This window comes from Tarenaya hassleriana, unplaced genomic scaffold (assembly GCF_000463585.1).
Source record: "Tarenaya hassleriana unplaced genomic scaffold, ASM46358v1 Cleome10, whole genome shotgun sequence".
Classification (NCBI taxonomy): domain Eukaryota; kingdom Viridiplantae; phylum Streptophyta; class Magnoliopsida; order Brassicales; family Cleomaceae; genus Tarenaya; species Tarenaya hassleriana.
The window spans coordinates 1,723,674-1,742,072 of record NW_010960188.1 but is presented as its reverse complement, the minus strand read 5'-3'; the positions used below and the strand labels follow the sequence as shown (position 1 = coordinate 1,742,072).

Genomic DNA, 18,399 nt, shown 5'->3' with positions numbered 1-18,399 from the left:
GAGTATAGAGGAACTCCCAGCATGCGAGGCCCCAATTTCCCGGTGAATGATAACAGCTGTCTAATTGATAGCCAATTATCGAACCAAAATTTGCAAGTGTACCCGTTATTACGAAGATACGGGAAGATTGATATTTATCAAACACGGCAACTGCATATTGTTTGTTCCTATATATCAGCAATGCCAGATCATGTTTCTATTTTTGATAAGTTTAGGTCGCGTCCTCTGTTTGTATAAAAAAACCTGTAAACATGTTGAATGAAGGCAAGCCGTTCTTCTGAAAATTCCTTTGCTCAATCTGATATTTGTCATTGTATCAGAGCCCGACCACCCACAACTCCCGCTGTGAAATTTTCCTAAATGTCTACCGACCCGACTACAAACCCCGAACGAAGACCCGACTCTAACACGACCCCGAACGAAGCCCCGACGATGACTACCGTGGCTCCGCGTCGTACGATTTTGCCATACGATCTAACCCCAAGCGATAACCCCGGCCTGATTCTCTCCCAACCATTGTTGCGTGGAGAAAATTACGATGAGTGGGCAATCAATATCCGACAAGCCCTCAAATCCCGCAAGAAGTTCGGATTTGTCGATGGAACAATTCCGAAACCGGCAGAATCATCCCCCGATTTTGAAGACTGGGATACAAATAATGCCTTGATAGCTTCGTGGATCAAGAATACTCTTGAATCCCCTCTCCGATCTGATGTCGTACATCGTGAACTGGCTCAAGACTTGTGGGATTATCTGAAACGCAGATTCGGAAGATCTAATGCGCCGCGTCTCCTCACGATCCGAAACGACCTTGCTAACTGTCGACAGCAAGGCCTGACAATCGAGGCATATTTCGGAAAATTGACCAAACTTTGGGATGATTTGGCCAATTTCCGATCTCTGAAACATTGCAAATGCAATGGGTGTACCTGCGATATCAGCTCTGTTCTTGAGAAAGAACGCAACGAAGACAGATTGTTCGAGTTTCTGATAGGTCTGGACGATTCCCGATATGCTGTTGTCCGATCAAATCTGTTATCGAGGCAACCGCTTCCTTCACTCGAGGAAGCATACAACACTGTCTCTCAAGACGAAGCGGCCAAGCATGCTGTTCAGACATTTGAGCCCAAACCCGAAGCATCAGCTTTCTTGGTTCGCTCATCTTCCAAACCTCGGATCAAGTTGAATGAAAAAGACAAGACGGTGCTTTGCACAAACTGTAACAGATCTGGACATTTGGCTGAGACATGTTTTCAGCTCATCGGCTTTCCTGATTGGTGGGGAGAACGCCCGAGAAACAGAACGGGAAGCGGTCGAGGCAGAGGTGCACCGCCACCTGACCGTCCTCGAGCCTCTGTTGCTCGAGCACATATGACGCAGACTTCAACTCCGTCATCTGGTATCTCTCTGCAAGACAAAGACAAACATCTTCTCACCGGCATTACACAAGACCAATGGGCTAGTTTGATGACGCTACTCAACAATTCGACATTAAACGGCGCTGACAATGTTTCCGGTAAGCATTCATCATCTCCCTGGATTCTCGACACTGGTTGCTCTCAACATATGACAGGAGCTCTGTCATCTCTGATTGATATCATTTCGATACCTCCGTGTTCGGTTATTTTACCCGACAACAGAACTGTATTCTCGACAAGGTCTGGTTCTGTTATGCTCGGACCGAATCTGCGACTTTCGAACGTGCTTTTTGTTCCGGGGTTACACTGCCAGTTGATCTCTGTATGCCAAATGATGGCTGACATTGACTGCTTCGTCACGTTTGCTCCCTCATTCTGTGTGATTCAGGACCGGATTTCCAAGACGGTGATTGGAGCGGGTGAACAACGTGCCGGTTTGTTTTACTATCGAGGGACAGCGATTTCTGCAGTTTCTAAGACGAAGAACACCCAGCAATTTGATATATGGCATCAGAGATTGGGCCATCCTTCATCGAAGGCACTGTTGAAGATCTCTGAACTTGATGTTTCATCATTTTCTTCTTCTGATTCAGATTTATGTGATGTTTGTTTAAGGGCAAAACAAACCCGAGAACCTTTTCCGCTGAGCATTAATAAAGCTTCTGCTATTTTTGAGTTAGTGCATTGTGATATATGGGGACCATATCGATCTCCATCACTTTCCGGGGCAAAGTATTTCTTGACTATTGTTGATGATTTCTCTCGTGGCACGTGGATTTTCTTGATGACGGGGAAATATGAAACACAAACCAAGCTCCGGGATTTTATTGCTTTGGTAGAACGACAGTTTAATGCCGTTGTTCGCACCATTAGATCTGATAATGGCGCGGAATTTATCAGTATGCGTCCATATTTCTCCTCAAAAGGCATTCTCCATGAAACTTCGTGTGTAGGCACTCCGCAACAAAATGGTCGCGTTGAGAGAAAACACCGTCATATTCTCAATATTGCACGGGCTTTGCTCTTCCAAGCGCATCTACCTATTGATTTCTGGGGAGAAAGCGTTTTAACTGCCGCTTATCTTATCAACCGGATTCCGTCATCAATTCTGGATAATCGAACTCCGTACGAAATTATCCATGGCCATCGACCTCATTACCATCATCTTCGGGTATTTGGCAGTCTCTGTTATGCACAACCAAAATCGACTTCGCGATAAGCTTGCTCCTCGAAGCTCTCGTTGCATCTTCGTCGGGTATCCCTATGGACAGAAGGGATGGAGGCTTTATAATCTCGAAACGAAGCAATTATTTGTATCCCGTGATGTGATTTTCCAGGAAACAAAATTCCCATTTTCGAAGAGCACTGCACTAATTCCGAATCTGGCTTCGCCTCTACAATCTACGCAGCAAATCAGTTATGCCGAGGAAGATGATCTCTGTCCAAATCCTGCTCATTCTCAGTCCCCGATACATCACAGCGACACACATGATCCAGACACATCAGCACCTCAGGACGCACTGCTTGCTGAAACAACCGCACCAGCTTCCCCTATTTCCGGCGAGGAATCTGTTTTGTCCATGCCAGCGACATCTGAGTCCGACGAGAACCCACCTGCACCTGCGAATCCGCCTGCTGTTGATGCTGGATTACTCGGACGAGGCCAACGACAAAAATATCAGAACGTCTTTCTGAAAGATTTCGTCACCAACTCTGTGTTAGTTAAACCAGGTGTGCCATTTCCTTTGGAAAATTATCTTTCTTATGATCGTCTCTTACCCCGACACAGAGTTTTTCTGGCCAAAGTTGCAGACGAATCTGAACCGAGATCATATTCCGAAGCAGCCAACGATGTTCGATGGCAAAAGGCAATGTCGGACGAACTTTCTGCTCTTAAACAGAATAGGACCTGGACTCTTGAAGTTTTGCCTCCGAATAAGAAAGCTATTGGCTGCAAATGGGTCTTTCGAACGAAATTCAAATCTGATGGCACTATTGAAAGACACAAAGCTCGACTTGTTGTTCTCGGTAATCGACAAACAGAAGGAGTGGATTATGACGACACATTCGCTCCCGTGGCAAAGATGGTTACAGTCCGCACGTTTCTTGCAGTTGCGGCAGCAAGACATTGGGACGTTCATCAAATGGACGTTCACAATGCGTTCTTACATGGTGATCTTCAAGAGGAGGTATACATGAAACCTCCTTCGGGATTTAAGGTTCCAAACACGAGCACTGTATGTCGTCTACGGAAATCTCTATATGGCCTTAAACAGGCACCTCGATGTTGGTTCGCCAAGCTCACGGACGCACTCACTCGGTATGGTTTTGTGCAAACGGAATCTGATCACTCCTTGTTCATTCTTGATAGAAGCACAACAAGACTTCATGTACTTGTCTACGTAGACGATCTTTTAGTGACGGGAAATTCGAAGCAATCCATGGTTGAATTCAAAACGTATCTCAGTCGATGTTTCAAGATGAAGGATCTCGGCGATCTGAAATATTTTCTTGGCATTGAGGTCGCACGAAACTCTACGGGATTCTATCTTTGCCAAAGAAAATATACTCTTGATCTTATTGCTGACACGGGTTTATTGGCTGCGAAACCGGTTTTGTTTCCCCTCGAACAGAACCACCGACTGAGCATATCCGAGAGCGACACTCTCACAGACCCAGAACCATATCGCCGGCTCGTCGGGAAGCTCCTCTATCTTCTGGCCACACGCCCGGACATTACCTACGCTGTTCATGTGTTGTCTCAATTTATGCACACGCCTCGCAAGGAACATTGGAACGCAGCTCTGCGTATTGTACGTTATTTGAAACTTAATCCAGGACAAGGCATTATTCTCCGATCAGATTCGGATTTGAGACTCTACGGATGGTGTGATTCCGATTGGGCCGGTGATCCACATTCTCGCCGTTCTCTCTCCGGCTACATTGTCCAACTCGGAACCTCACCAATTTCCTGGCGCTCGAAACGACAGTCGACCGTCTCTCTCTCCTCGGCAGAGGCCGAGTACAGAGCCATGTCTGTGACCACTTGCGAGTTATTATGGCTTAAAGCTCTACTTCACTCTCTTGGCGTACACCATTCGGACACAATGCTTCTCCATTGCGACAGTCAAGCAGCATTACACATTGCCGCAAATGACGTCTTTCACGATCGAACAAAACATATTGAGGTCAGTTGTCATTTTCTACGCCATCATATTAAATCCGGACAGATATCTACTCGTCATGTTTCATCGTCAACCCAACTTGCGGACATCTTCACGAAGGCACTCGGAAAGAAGGAGTTCACGACATTTCTCTCCAAGTTGGGCATACATAATCTATATGCTCCAACTTGAGGGGGGTATTACGAACATACGGGAAGATTGATATTTATCAAACACGGCAACTGCATATTGTTTGTTCCTATATATCAGCAATGCCAGATCATGTTTCTATTTTTGATAAGTTTAGGTCGCGTCCTCTGTTTGTATAAAAAAACCTGTAAACATGTTGAATGAAGGCAAGCCGTTCTTCTGAAAATTCCTTTGCTCAATCTGATATTTGTCACCCGTTGCCAACCCGACACTTCAGATTTTTCGAAAACATTCAATATTAGTAAAAGAAGAAACCAGAATACGAAGGAGAGATGATGAAAAAATGCAAATTATTTTTTCTTGAAAATTTATATTGGTTAAAAAACTGATAATAAAATAAAAATCAAATTAAATATACGATTTTTTAGAAAGAATAATGTTGATATGACGCATAGCTGGGAAAATTATACTGGTTAACAGATTTATATTGAGAAAGGAAAAATGAGAAAAAACCTAACATTTATAAATATTGAAATCAGTTATAATATGATTATATATGCTTTGATGAAATCGTAGGAAATATTATCGTAAACCATCGTTATTAACACATATTTTATTTATCTCTTAATATTTTTTTTGATAATCTATTCATCTCCTAATATTATTAATATTTATAACCTCTCGATATCCGTACAATCTTTCAATCTCTATAACTGCCCTTATATATAATCTCTCAATTTCAACAATGCGTACACACACACTTGCAAATTTATCCAAAGTGGATTCGAGGTTTGGATGATTATAATCGGGTTTAAGCAATCCAAAAGGGTGACTAGATGATTAGATAAACCGTACATATCTAAAAAAATCTTCAAAAATATATATTTGGCTAAGCTAAATATTGTCTTTTACCATTGAATTTCTAAAAGTCCATAAAAGACAGCGAAACCCACTAGATTGAAACCCCCCTAAACTTTGGGAACTGATAGAACACGACATCCATATCTCTGACTAAAACCAGCAAACAACAAACTGTCAGTTGCTATTCTAAGCGGCCACCAAAAATCTGTCTGAGAATGGCTTGATGTATTCGAGGGTTATAAATATCTGAAGAGAATTCAAAAGGAAAGCAAGGAAAGCGAGGTCAAAGAGAAGTGAGAAAGGGGTTTACGAAAAGAAACCAGCCTTTCGTCCTTCTTTACCTTTGAAACGAGTTTTTTTTTTCGTAAAGGGATGGCAGGAGGAGCGTTTGCAACAAGTGGAGGAGGAGAATATGAGGGGAGAGTCACGGCCTTCGTCATCATAACATGCGTGGTGGCAGCCATGGGAGGTCTCCTCTTCGGTTACGACATCGGTATCTCAGGAGGAGTGACTTCCATGGAGGAATTCCTCACTAAGTTCTTCCCCGACGTTCTCCGTCTTCAGCACCAGAAATCGAAGACCGACACTCAGTACTGCAAATACGACAACGAGCTTCTCACCCTCTTCACGTCTTCCCTTTACTTGGCCGCCCTTTTCGCATCCTTCTTGGCTTCCACCATCACTAGGGTTTTTGGCCGCAAACACTCCATGTTTATCGGAGGCCTTGCTTTCCTTGCCGGTTCTCTGCTCAACGGTTTCGCAGTAAATGTTGCAATGCTAATCATCGGTCGACTCATGCTCGGTGTCGGCGTTGGATTCGCTAACCAGGTAATTCACTCGTACACTTTGATACACTATTGATCGTGCTATTGATCAGTGATACATAGTGCCAAGATCCATCTTATCACCTGTGCAACTGCAGTCTGTTCCTGTCTACCTATCTGAAATGGCACCGGCTCAGATCAGAGGAGCGTTGAACATCGGATTTCAGATGGCAATCACCATTGGTATCTTTGTGGCGAATCTTGTGAACATCGGAACCCCCAAGCTGAAGCACGTCGCCGGATGGAGAGTCTCTCTCGGATTGGCTGGTGTTCCAGCCGTAATGATGCTCATCGGATCCATTTTCTTGCCCGACACTCCAAACTCCATCCTCGAACGTGGCAACCACGAAGAGGCCAAGGCAATGTTGCGAAAGATCAGAGGCGTCGAGAACATCGAACGCGAATACAACGACCTCTACGCTGCCAGCCAGGCCGCCAAGAAAATCGAGCACCCATGGAGGAACATCATGAAACCTCAATACAGACCGCAACTCACTTTCTGTTCGGTGATTCCGTTTTTTCAGCAGCTTACAGGGATCAATGTGATCATGTTCTATGCCCCTGTCTTGTTCAAGACATTAGGGTTTGGAGATGATGCAGCCCTCATATCTGCTGTTATCACCGGACTGGTTAACGTGATCTCTACCATCGTTTCCATCGTCACCGTCGACAAGTTTGGACGCAGGGCTCTCTTCCTCGAGGGTGGTGCTCAGATGATCTTGATGCAGGTACCTGTACATACACACACACCCATATATATATAGATAGATATATTAATTAGCCCATATATACAAATCAAGAAAGCTCAGTAAGTACTTCTCTGTTTGATATGTTTGTAAAAACAGATCGGCGTCGGATCAATGATCGGATGGAAGTTTGGACTGAGGGGAGAAGGGACGTTGTCAAAGGCGGATGCGGACGTGATCTTAGCCATGATCTGTGTCTACGTGGCGGGGTTCGCGTGGTCGTGGGGGCCGTTGGGATGGTTGGTGCCGAGTGAGATATGTCCGCTGGAGATCAGATCTGCGGGTCAATCCATCAACGTGTCGGTGAACATGTTCTTCACCTTCGTGATCGGACAGTTCTTCCTCTCCATGCTCTGCCACATGAAGTTTGGTCTCTTCTACTTCTTCGCCGTTATGGTCGTCATCATGACAACCTTCATGTACTTCTTGTTGCCTGAGACGAAGGGCGTCCCCATCGAAGAAATGGGCAGAGTCTGGAAGTCGCACAAGTTCTGGTCCAAATACGTTCCCGACGATGCCGTGATCGGTGGAACAACAAGCAAAGACGACGACTTCGATTCTAGGGCTTGAAGAAACCCTAAATTTGAATTTAATTTCTTTGAATCCCCATTTCGACGTTCCTGATATTTTATGCGTTTAATTTGTTCTTGAGAAAACATTTGTAAGGAGAGAACAATTGTACATACCCGCGATGAAACCTACGGAAAAGAAAAAAAAGTAATAAACATGTGGAGAATCTTTCGGACCAAAACTCAAAGAGTCGTGCAAAAAAGTTATATGTGTGTGTGCGTGCGCGCATAAAATACAGACGTAGACCATGTCTTCGTCTTTCATCGTATTATATTCATAAACAACTAAGTAACAAGTCGCATTTTATTTATTTATTTTGGTAATATAACAATATGTACACGCACGTGCATGCATGCGCATATTATCACATGGATGACGAATTTGATGCAACAACAGGTTAACAATATGATGGTGGGTTCCATTACATATCACAATCCCTTTTTTGTAATATAATATTCAAAATCACTTTCCATAACTTTCCAAAAAAAAAAAAATCACTTTCCATAACTAATAAAAGAAACTTATCTTCGGTTCAAAGCTGAGGTTTATGGCATCAGAAAGTCATAATGCCAACTCAGAAAGGTCGAAAGCCACGCCCAACGGAGTCAAATCCCTCTGATCCTTTGATTTTAATTATATATATATATATATATATATATATATATATATATATATTGAAACTTTTGTTTAAACTGTTCGAACTAATTAGGAAACCCTACGTGGAATTATGGGACCCCTTTGGGCTTATAATACAAGCCGACAATATTCTCACACACGGTTTTATATATATATATATATATACACATATACATATATTCATATGTGTGTGTGGCTAAGTAAAAGAAAAAGCTTTTCTCCAACTTGTAGGTAAAAGAATGTCGGAGTCTAACGTCAGATGGTGTAGATAATGTTCTGAGCATTATCTAAAAACGCCTTAAGATAACGTCGGAGACAGAAGTTGAACCTTGAGGGGTTATGTTATATTTCAATCTTGGTCTATTCGTGTGAATTTGATGTAATATTGCCCAAAGAATCATTAGGAATTATTATTATTTTGGTTGGTTTTTTGATAAACCACAAACACAAAATTTGGGCAAAAACATTATTTTATTTTAAACTTTTCTTTTGCTTTCTCCTTTGATTTTTTTTTCTTCCTTTCTCAAAGCAGCCATACATATAACCATATGCCTAATCTTCTCATTTCCTTTCAAAAAAAAAAAGAAACCCTAAAAAAGTGGCCTTTTCTCCTCCCTTGATGGGTCATCAATGACTCATCTCTCGTCTGCAAACAAATGGTTTCAAAGATTCACGGCTTCAACTGCCTCCTGCCTTCCCCCTTTATATACCGCTCTTGGATCCATTTTCTTGCCCGACACTCCAAACTCCATATGACTCATCTCTCGTCTGCAAACAAATGGTTTCAAAGATTCACGGCTTCAACTGCCTCCTGCCTTCCCCCTTTATATACCGCTCTTCAACCACTCGGTGTGTTCATCGGATCCATTCTCCAGTCTTTCCCAAGAACTCAACTCGAAGATGGACATGAACATGAACAGACCTCAACAACAAGTCATCTCGATGCCACCGGTCAAGAATTCGCCAGCCGGCTACTTGCCCGATCCCACTGCCGTTACCAAATTCCGGGTTTCGACTTCTTCCAACAAATCTGAACAAAGTTCGTATCTTTATCCTCTTACATTCATTCCCCACCTTGTTAGTTCTTCTCTGTCTTTGAATGACAGCTAACGGGTCTGTCTCTGTTATGGCATGACAGGCAAAAGAAAATCTGTTCTCAGAAGAATAATAAGCACACGAGGGAAGAAAACCGACAGTTTCACTAACGGAGCTAGCGACCATAGCAAGATTACCGAAACTGTGAAGAGGAAATTGACATTGGGGGCGAGGATTCTTCAAGTGGGAGGGCTCGGGAAAATCTTCAAACGACTGTTCATGGCTGGTGAAGGCGAGAAACTGTTCAAGGCATACCAGTGTTACCTGTCAACTACTGCAGGCCCTATCGCAGGTCTTCTCTTCATCTCGTCCAAGAAGATCGCCTTCTGCAGCGAAAGATCGGTCAAGATGGCTTCTCCTCAGGGAGACATAGTCCGAGTTCATTACAAGGTATCGATCCCATTGAGCAAGATCAAGAGAGTAGACCAGAGCCAGAACACAAAGAAGCCATCGCAGAAGTACCTGGAAGTAGTCACCGTCGATGATTTCGAGTTTTGGTTCATGGGATTCTTGAGCTACCAGAAAGCCTTCAACTGTCTTCAGCAGGCACTGTCTCAGAGCTTCGAAGAAGAAGACATGATGTCCAATTAGCCGGTTTTCTGAGGTTATTCGGGGTTTAAGAAGAAACATTCCATTTCTTCTTACCTGTTTTCCATCAGAATAGTGGCGTGAATGAAGTTAGGAGGTGCAATAGAAAGACAACAATATTGTACAAACTCATTTTTTTTAATCATTTCTTTCCCAATTGTAGACAGACTCATGCAAGAAATGAATATAAAGGCTGTTCTTTTACCCTAATTCTACACCAACACGGTCAATCCAAATAGGAAAACAATGAAAACCGAGTACGGGAGAGTTTACCTGTACAGGCCCTGGGAGTATAACTCGAGTAAGCATTTCTTGTGGGTCGAAAGAAGAACCAAGCAGAGAGCTCAACCACATAAATACATCCAAAGAAGAATGATAGACATAGGCTCAATGCATAATCATAAGGTCAGTATTCCTGAGAAAGTTTACCCAAAAAGGCTTAATAGCACAACCTGCTCCCTGTCTCATGCATTTCTAACAATAATTTCAGAGAACATTTTGGCTCAATAAGAGCTAAATCGGTAAGGCAGGATCAGTATCCTCAACCCAACACCAAATTATTGGAGGAGGGAAATGCCGGTCCAAGGAGAGTAGGACAGAGTAAAGTATATGACAGCAATACAAAATAAAAAACATATTGCAAGCGGTTGATGTATATAAAGAAGGGGTCACCAATCAAGTTTTGATGCACAAGGTGTACAAGAGCTTGAGAAAAACTCACTGAAGGACCATCACACATAAGGGTGCATGCAACAGTGAGGATCCAGAGGGTAGTGGCCACCCGAAATGTCCTCAAGGGACATGTCATATTACGAAAAAATGTCCTCAACCGCTGAACCCATAATTTCCAGAGTAGAGCATCTGGCCCAATTAAATCTCCCACGAAAATCACTTTACAGCATTTGGGGAACACCAGTCCAGCTTCATCGCATCTTCCTTTCGTCACATGAGGAAGAGACCTCAAGTCAAGATACTCCAGTGAACTGCACTTGCCCAAAAGCAGGCCTATCCCCGACATTGTGATCTTCGGACGGTTGCTCACCTTGAAAACCTTCAAACCCGACAGGTAGCCATTCCCCAAATACCAGAAAGTAGCATCGGTGATTTCTTCACAGTTACCAATATCAAGAGCCTCCAAGTTTTTGCAATGTGTGAGAATGCAGCTTAAGGAAGAGTCGGTTATACTCAAACACCAATCCATCCTCAGGTTCTTGAGACTGTCTCTACAGGAACCAGACAGCGGTTTTATAGATTTGTCAGAGATGTTGCGGCAACCACCAATTATTAGGGTAACCAGATTCTTGCAGAATTTTGCCAAAGATAATATGGATTTGTCCCTGACTTTGTAACAGTCCATCAACTTCAGTGTCTTAAGGGAAGATGCACAAACTTCTGCAACACTGGACACCCCAGCATCTCCGATATTATGGCATTTATTGATATCTAAATATTTTATCTTCCGACAGCCTTTTACAAGATCATTCAGGCCTGTCCTGAATCAGTAATATTTCTGCAATCTTGAAGTCCCAGAGCTTCCAGATCACGGCAATTCTCAGAGAGAGATTTTAATAGTTCGTCTGAGACAGATCGGCATCCAGCAAGATGCAAAGTCTTTAGGTCACGACAGCCTTTTGCAACAGCCAATAGTCCTTTATCCGTGAGCATTCTGCAGTAGTACATCCAAAAACTGCAGAGAAGCGAGACTAGATCCAATTGTTGCCAATCCAGTATCAGTAACACCTGTTTCAAGAAGCAAAACCTATAAGCAAAAACCAAACTCACCCAAACCAAATTTACAGCAGAACAAACCAAAGGTTACACCCAGCGCTTCGACATGGTAGCCATAGCCGTGCCCACCATACCAAAATCTCTCAATTCGAACACCCCTTGAAGCCGACGAGTTTCAAAAAGTAAAAACTATGGATAACAGAGAATTTCGTTCAATATCCTACCATGGAAATAGCCTAAATGAGGCAACAACATACAATAATGGACTAACCAAAAAGCCAACCTAACACCTTCAAACACCAGAAATTATCTCGAAATTGCAAATTACCATCCATAAACACTTCCACAAGAAAGCTAAGAGCTTCCGGTCGAAACAAATGAAACCCAGAAAGGTAAAAGCCATATTCTCCAATTTTCAATAAAAAGCAAGCAACCACCTTTACAGTTCTGCAGACGGAGAACTCTCAAGCACTTGAACCCCTCGACGATGACAGAGAGGTCAGAATCCGTGTCTCCGCGGTAAAAAGACCTGGAGTTTGGCTGAGACAGGTCCAATTCGACGAGACGAGTGAACCTCGCGGCCATGCGGCGGAGCATGTGCGTACCCGCGCGCGCCGCGAGCTTGTTCCGGTCGGCGCTCTGCAGATGAAGCCACCTCTTGCAGACCAGACCGAACACCTCCTTATCCTTGTCGCTGTCCAACCTCGACAGCACTAATCCCAGCTCGTCGTCGGTCAAAGCCTCGTTAATGCAGACGGACCCCATTATCAGAATCGGGAATCTCCACAAGCTCAAGCTGAGATTTTTAATTGGATTAAAATTAGGGGTTAAGGCTAATCAGAAACCCTAATCTAACCTATTTTCATCAATATCTTGCCTCTAATTATATATAGGCTGGTGACTTAAATACCCTCGTCTTCTAACAGAATCATTGAATCAATGCTTAGTATTAAGTTAAGGGCAATTAGGGAATTTTAAGAAATGGACTGTTTGTTACAATTACAAGAGTGTTTCACTCTCTACAGATTGATATGCTGGTCGGTTACAGACGACTTAGTAAGAGACATGACCGGGTCACAAGGACTAAACCGAGTCACAAGAACTAAACCGGGTCACAATTCTTTCTAAACCGGATTGGTACAAGTCGAATAATTGAGAAAAAAAAACGTAAGAATTGGGATGAGGTTCAACCAAATTCAATGCCCAGGAGCTGAAACTCTTGAGCTGCATCTGAATTCCAAAGACATGGTGGTTCCTCTGTTTCTACACGGACACCATATGTATCGATAACTACACTACAAGAAACCGGAATTTTACCACTAACCAGAACAGAACAGCCCTCATAAACTCCATTCCGAGGCGGTAGATTCAGCAATGAGGATCTGGGCACCGAAATCATCCCATCACTGGACAAATCCCGGGTTCCAACTCTCGAGATAAGCCGATGAGGCCTGCCTAGAAGCTCAGTTACATATTCCATGTCTCCCAAGGCAAGAGCATGGCGAACACGAGTTGAAGAAACTTGTCCTCTGTCCTCTCTGTCTTCTGTCTCACTGCCTCGAGAATATTGATTCTTGTCCATCACAGAGTTTATGACATAAGCCCCGATACCATACTCCCCACACAGCCTCACGAGCTCGGCGGTGTCGCCAGAAGCTCTGTATCCAAACCGGTAATTTTCCCCTGTTTACAAAAACCGGTTTTGAAATGAATTTGTGTTTCGGATTTCAGTTTATATAAACTGAATGAAATGGTATTCGAGAGAGAAGCAGATAAAAAATAGGAGAACCTGCAACAACTCCACAAACTCCGAGCTCTGACGTTAGCTTCTCCACAAACTCTCGGGGGCTAAGATGTCGAACACTGGAAAACTCTATCTGGAATTCAACCGGTGTTATGTTCCCACAATATGAAGCCCATGAGGAAAGCACCCGTTTTCGATCGCATTTGGCCACTATTGGAACCCTGCACATGCGGATATAAGAAATACTTGCCTAGATAGTGAACTGAATACGTCGATGAATTTGAATCACCTACCGAACAAAAGTTGATCACGTAAATTTAGTTCCCGATCACACAAAACGAAATTAACCAAAAACAATCATTCTTCACCAATAGAATTTTGATGGAACCCTCTGCTATGCAAGCTTGTCACGACATGTTCTTTTAGATCTCATGGCAAGGAAGGATGGAACCTCAAAGGTGTTAAAGCAAGGTTTAACCGTCACGACTGGACTGTATGTGATTGTCTATTCAGAGTTGGAGTAAGAATGGGAATCGGTTTCATATCAGAGGGAAAGGAAAGCTAGAAGAAATACAAAGAGAGCGGACACTACCTAGGCTCCCAACCAAGTACCTCAGCCATTCCGACAAAAGACAACAGATACGGAGTTCCAATTCTCGAAGCTTGAATCACAAGCTCTCTGTGCCCAATGTGTAAAGCATCAAACTTCCCTAGAGCAACAATCCCTCCTTCAAAAATGGAAGGATAATGGCATATGCATTAGACGATAATCCAGAAGGAAACGCATAATATAACAACAGGAAAGGTGATTCAAAACAAGAAACGGTAGACAGTTGAATGGCAAATTGAAAAGGGCGCCACATACAAAGCACTTCGCTGCACAACCTACCATTCCGAAGAACACTACCGAGAACACACAGCGAATACTCTGTCCTAAAGGTGAAACCTTTGAACCAAAAACGTCTAGGAAATGTAAACACAAAACTGTATCCCTCATCCCAAGACAGAAATGTATGAAATTTTTAACACTACACAATAACATCTCATAGGCAGGAGTGAAATCAGAAAAGCAAGCAAAGAGGTACCTGCAACTGGGGACAACCCCTCAACTTGAAGGCCACTATCATCTTCTCGCTGGCTTCGGCATGAGAAAGAAAGACAGATAATTAGACAAAGGAAACGAGAAACATCTACCGGTGTGTGCAAAGTTACGTTTCTTGATTAGAAATCGTCAAATAGATCAAAATATGATCATTTTCGGGACAAAATCTCTCTTTTCGGCAACTGGCTCCTCTTGTCCCTCGAACCCAGAGACCTAAATCCTGCTATGGAAACGATCCATTGCAGTCAAGCTAAACCCCCCATTGGAATTTTCACATCAATTCATCATCACACCAGCTCCGTTTCCACATCTCTGAATCCACGGAAAGTACACGAAACAAAAGCAGAACTGAAATCTAGGAGAAAAACAAACCTGAAGCAATCGTGAAGAACGGGATTTTCACTGGGAATCTTGCAGTGAGAACCAGAGGAAGAAACCATCTGGTCCGGCAAACTATGGCCGGAATCGGCGTTAGCCAGAGTCGGGTGAGGTCTCAGACCGAAGGGAGAGAATTGAACAATCTTTGCACCGCAAAACCCTAAACCTAATCCAACCGTAGCATCATGATGATGATGATGATCCCACAAGTGCATAGACACACGAGAGCATCCGCACAACATGGTTTCGACCAAAGTCTTGCAGCCAAAGGTCTGTGGCACAACGCAATGGTATTTGTTATGTCCACGTAGAAACCTCTGCCTGTTTCGGAGGGTACTAGAAGACAAAAAATGAACCTGGCTTCTGTTCTAGCCATTACTCACTTTCACATGTTCCATTTTGACAGTTCACATCACAGACTTCATCGTCCAAAGACTATCAGATACATATCTATTATCAGTTTGTTATACAGAATGTTCAATCAGAGAAATTGCCATTCTACAAATCAATGAACAAAACATAAGGATAAGGGCATTATGAACAAAAACCCTACAGACCAAATTTCAGAACTTTTATTCACATACAATGATACCACCAGAAACCCAAAAGACCCATGAAAGAAAATTAAATTATTCAAAACGTTTCTACAACAATTAAAAACTCTTGTGAGAATGAGAGCTCAGTCTTCTTTAATGATCAAAGGCTGTCACTTTACAAAGGGAACACCAGATGGAACTCTTTGGGCATACTCCGCATACTCTGCCCCGAAAAACTGTCTCAGAAAGTACTCCTCGTACGGTATTCTCTGGGCGAAAAAACGCCAAACCACGACCGCAAACGCGACCGTCGAAATGGGATTACAGAGCATTACTTGTGTCCCGACAGACCATACGAGGAAACCACAGTAGCTCGGATGTCTCATCAGACTATACACTCCTTCTGTCACAAGCCTGTGATGATCCTCGTGGTAGACCTTTATCAGATGTGTGAACGATCTCCCGGCCGTTATTATCGATGTTTTCCGGATGATTTCCCCTGTTATAACCATTACGAGACCAAGGTTGCTAACCCACCAGTGTTCTTTCAGACCCGGGAACAGAACGATCTCAGTGGCATACTCGACCAGCCCTATCAGCATTGCGAGAATGTAGTGTTTGCTGATCAGAAGCGAGCTGAGGCTTACGTTTGATGCCCCGTGGATGGTGATTGCCAAAATGTATTCTGATGTGTGGAAAAAGATTATGGCCAGTAACATCTGAGACAACTGTCTGCAACCCGTGTAACCGAATATCTCTGCCATTTCCATCAAAGAAAGATACGTGATTTTTTTTTTCTTCTCCTCTCCGAAGTGAACTTATGATGATGATTGTTTACAAGATCGACTTCAGACCTGAAAAAGAGGCGGAGGCGTAGAGTTTCAGTACAAGAAGGTGGTCTCTGAAAACACATCCGAGAGGCTCCAAGAACACCATACCCTACAAAGGAATTCCAAACAAGAACAAGAACACTAGTTCAACTTATTCAATCCAGTTCTTCAATGTTGCATTGTATCCTAAAAAACCAAGCTTTTGATCATTATAATGAAAATGAGACCGGTCATCAGCTCCTTTCTAGATTAATATTCTTTAAAGCATGAAGCAAAAAGATGGACTATTCGATTATATTAAAATGCAAACGCTAACGCAAAATACAAACTCAATGCAATTCCACAACCTCATATCCATCTAACAAACTCTATCTAACATCTAACTAACAATTGAATCAACATCTGCCATATAGAAGTCCACATTAACACAACTGCTGTGAACCTCATTCCAAATAGTCTGATCCCAAAAAACTGCAGCCACAGATTCAACTTACGGCCAACACAAAGATAAATGTAGCATTTTCACAGTGAGCTCAAGGGTCATAGAATCACTGTAGATTAAGAAACTTTCAGACATGGGACAAGTAGTTTCAACACTGTTTTACAATGCCATAACATAAACATTTCAAACAACAAGAAACTGCTGCATAAGTTGCTCTGGTCTGAGCTTGTAGAAAGTGAAAAAGTTGTCAAAAATACCTTGTGGAGATGGACTGACATATCGCTAACTTCAGCAACAATAGTTCAAAACCTGTAATTAGCAAAGGAGAAAATAAAATCAGTCGAATTCATGAACTTCGACTCACTGTAATGGTATATCATCTCTAAGACCAAGATCTTTCTGGCTCAGTCTAAGCGATTAGATTAAGAAAAGAGCATAAAAGAGAAGACATCAGAGGCATATATGCTGGATTTGGCCTTGTTGACACATTTCTTTCGGACATTTTGACAAACACTTGATCTATACATCTTTCAGACATCTCGAGGATCAATTGGCTATTTTTGCTCAACCCTAGTATTTCCCAGGAAATTGACGTCTTACACGTTCCACCAAGATCAACAGACACGATGAAAGTTCTTACATAATCCACCACTTTTTCAGAAATCCTATGAAAACCAAACTAACCCCTAAACGCATCATCGATCGTCACCGGCTATAAATTCCGTCAATCGAAAAGGGCGACGAGGTCACCGACAGATTTTGATCGGACGAAAAACCGAGACCTAAAGGTTGCTCCTTTTCGTCACTCGTTTTATGGGTACGAGTACCAGCCAAGGAATCGATTGCGAAAACGCAGGAAAACGAAATAGAACCCTAAAGATGGAGGATTCCAGACCTACCCTCGATGCCGCGACAGGAAAAACGCGAGAGTGGAATTTCCCTGAAGCTTACTGAGAAAATAGGTGGAACTTGAGGAGAAGCCAAGTTTGTAACTTTCACCTTTATTCTTTACTTAATGGGAAACTGCCGAACAAAAGAATGAAGATTTGGATTCTGATGGCCCAATCGTGAAATTCGAGATAGTTTTTTCTTTGGGATTTTGAAATGAAAATATATTACAAGAACTGTTCTGGAAGCGAACGGGAAATTATTGGGTAAACGTCCAAACAAGCGGTAATAAACCAACGGTACAAGATGAAGAACTTTAATTTCAACTCCCTACTCCTATGTTCTAACAGTTCATCTCCCCAAGATTCAACTCAAGATCGCCTAGTGTTATTATGTCTTGATGGAACAGAGGCAAAAACCACCGTGGGCAGTGGACAGACAGAAATGTGTTTCTCTTCATGCTTTGGTCGGGGATATGCCAGGGCTCTGTTTATATGCGCCATTCTCGGAAGAAGATGGTGTGGCGTCTAAGCGACAGGGATCTTGGGTTCGCCCAGATTCACAAACGCTTCAGCACGAGCCATGCGGCCCATTGCAGCATTCCATGACACCAAATGGTTCATGAACGTGTTTACATACTTAGCTCTGTCGTTCTGTGAGGAAAATCTCGTTAGTTTTGTTGTCTTCCCTTCGGTTCAG

The 18,399-nt window shown here is 42.9% G+C and overlaps 6 protein-coding genes across 10 annotated transcripts in view; 2 read left to right on the top strand and 4 right to left on the bottom strand.

Moving 5' to 3' along the window:
- Positions 1 to 5,916: 5,916 nt before the first annotated feature.
- On the top strand, positions 5,917 to 7,845 carry LOC104800767 (sugar transport protein 11-like). Its single transcript, XM_010523686.2, has 3 exons — positions 5,917 to 6,421; positions 6,516 to 7,145; positions 7,263 to 7,845. The coding sequence occupies exons 1-3, from the start codon at positions 5,966 to 5,968 to the stop codon at positions 7,731 to 7,733; spliced, it is 1,557 nt and encodes a 518-aa protein (XP_010521988.1). The 5' UTR covers positions 5,917 to 5,965; the 3' UTR covers positions 7,734 to 7,845.
- A 1,285-nt stretch (positions 7,846 to 9,130) lies between these two features.
- On the top strand, positions 9,131 to 10,256 carry LOC104800750 (GEM-like protein 4). The gene is made up of 2 exons (XM_010523662.2): positions 9,131 to 9,408; positions 9,508 to 10,256. The coding sequence occupies exons 1-2, from the start codon at positions 9,270 to 9,272 to the stop codon at positions 10,053 to 10,055; spliced, it is 687 nt and encodes a 228-aa protein (XP_010521964.1). The 5' UTR covers positions 9,131 to 9,269; the 3' UTR covers positions 10,056 to 10,256.
- Positions 9,699 to 12,635, bottom strand: LOC104800758 (F-box/LRR-repeat protein 4). The gene is given in 6 exon segments (XM_010523674.2): positions 9,699 to 9,790; positions 9,927 to 10,024; positions 10,326 to 11,544; positions 11,547 to 11,727; positions 11,729 to 11,792; positions 12,218 to 12,635. Coding segments are annotated over 4 exon segments (1,524 nt in total). The 5' UTR covers positions 12,546 to 12,635; the 3' UTR covers positions 9,699 to 9,790; positions 9,927 to 10,024; positions 10,326 to 10,593.
- Positions 12,636 to 12,833: 198 nt separating this feature from the next.
- LOC104800739 (FAD synthetase 2, chloroplastic) lies at positions 12,834 to 15,308 on the bottom strand. The gene is made up of 5 exons (XM_010523650.2): positions 14,999 to 15,308; positions 14,610 to 14,662; positions 14,117 to 14,252; positions 13,570 to 13,745; positions 12,834 to 13,463 (listed from the first exon to the last, which is right to left on the bottom strand). The coding sequence occupies exons 1-5, from the start codon at positions 15,244 to 15,246 to the stop codon at positions 12,967 to 12,969; spliced, it is 1,110 nt and encodes a 369-aa protein (XP_010521952.1). The 5' UTR covers positions 15,247 to 15,308; the 3' UTR covers positions 12,834 to 12,966.
- A 128-nt stretch (positions 15,309 to 15,436) lies between these two features.
- On the bottom strand, positions 15,437 to 17,823 carry LOC104800704 (protein-S-isoprenylcysteine O-methyltransferase A). Of its 5 annotated transcripts, none has more exons than XM_010523617.1 (4): positions 17,497 to 17,687; positions 17,070 to 17,121; positions 16,395 to 16,479; positions 15,437 to 16,297 (listed from the first exon to the last, which is right to left on the bottom strand). In XM_010523617.1, the coding sequence occupies exons 2-4, from the start codon at positions 17,088 to 17,090 to the stop codon at positions 15,711 to 15,713; spliced, it is 693 nt and encodes a 230-aa protein (XP_010521919.1). In that variant the 5' UTR covers positions 17,091 to 17,121; positions 17,497 to 17,687; the 3' UTR covers positions 15,437 to 15,710. The 5 variants fall into 5 exon arrangements, with proteins under 5 accessions (XP_010521919.1, XP_010521942.1, XP_010521910.1 ...); XM_010523608.2 differs by lacking the exon at positions 17,497 to 17,687 and adding an exon at positions 17,708 to 17,823 and having other exon boundaries at positions 15,438 to 16,297; XM_010523600.1 differs by lacking the exon at positions 17,497 to 17,687 and adding an exon at positions 17,712 to 17,797 and having other exon boundaries at positions 15,438 to 16,297.
- A 69-nt stretch (positions 17,824 to 17,892) lies between these two features.
- LOC104800693 (superoxide dismutase [Fe] 3, chloroplastic) overlaps positions 17,893 to 18,399 on the bottom strand; it is a 3,134-nt gene continuing 2,627 nt past the window's right edge. The window contains exon 8 of the mRNA XM_010523589.2: positions 17,893 to 18,353. Within this exon, the coding sequence (XP_010521891.1) occupies positions 18,228 to 18,353 (126 nt within the window). The 3' untranslated portion in view covers positions 17,893 to 18,227. The remainder of the gene's footprint in view (positions 18,354 to 18,399) is intronic.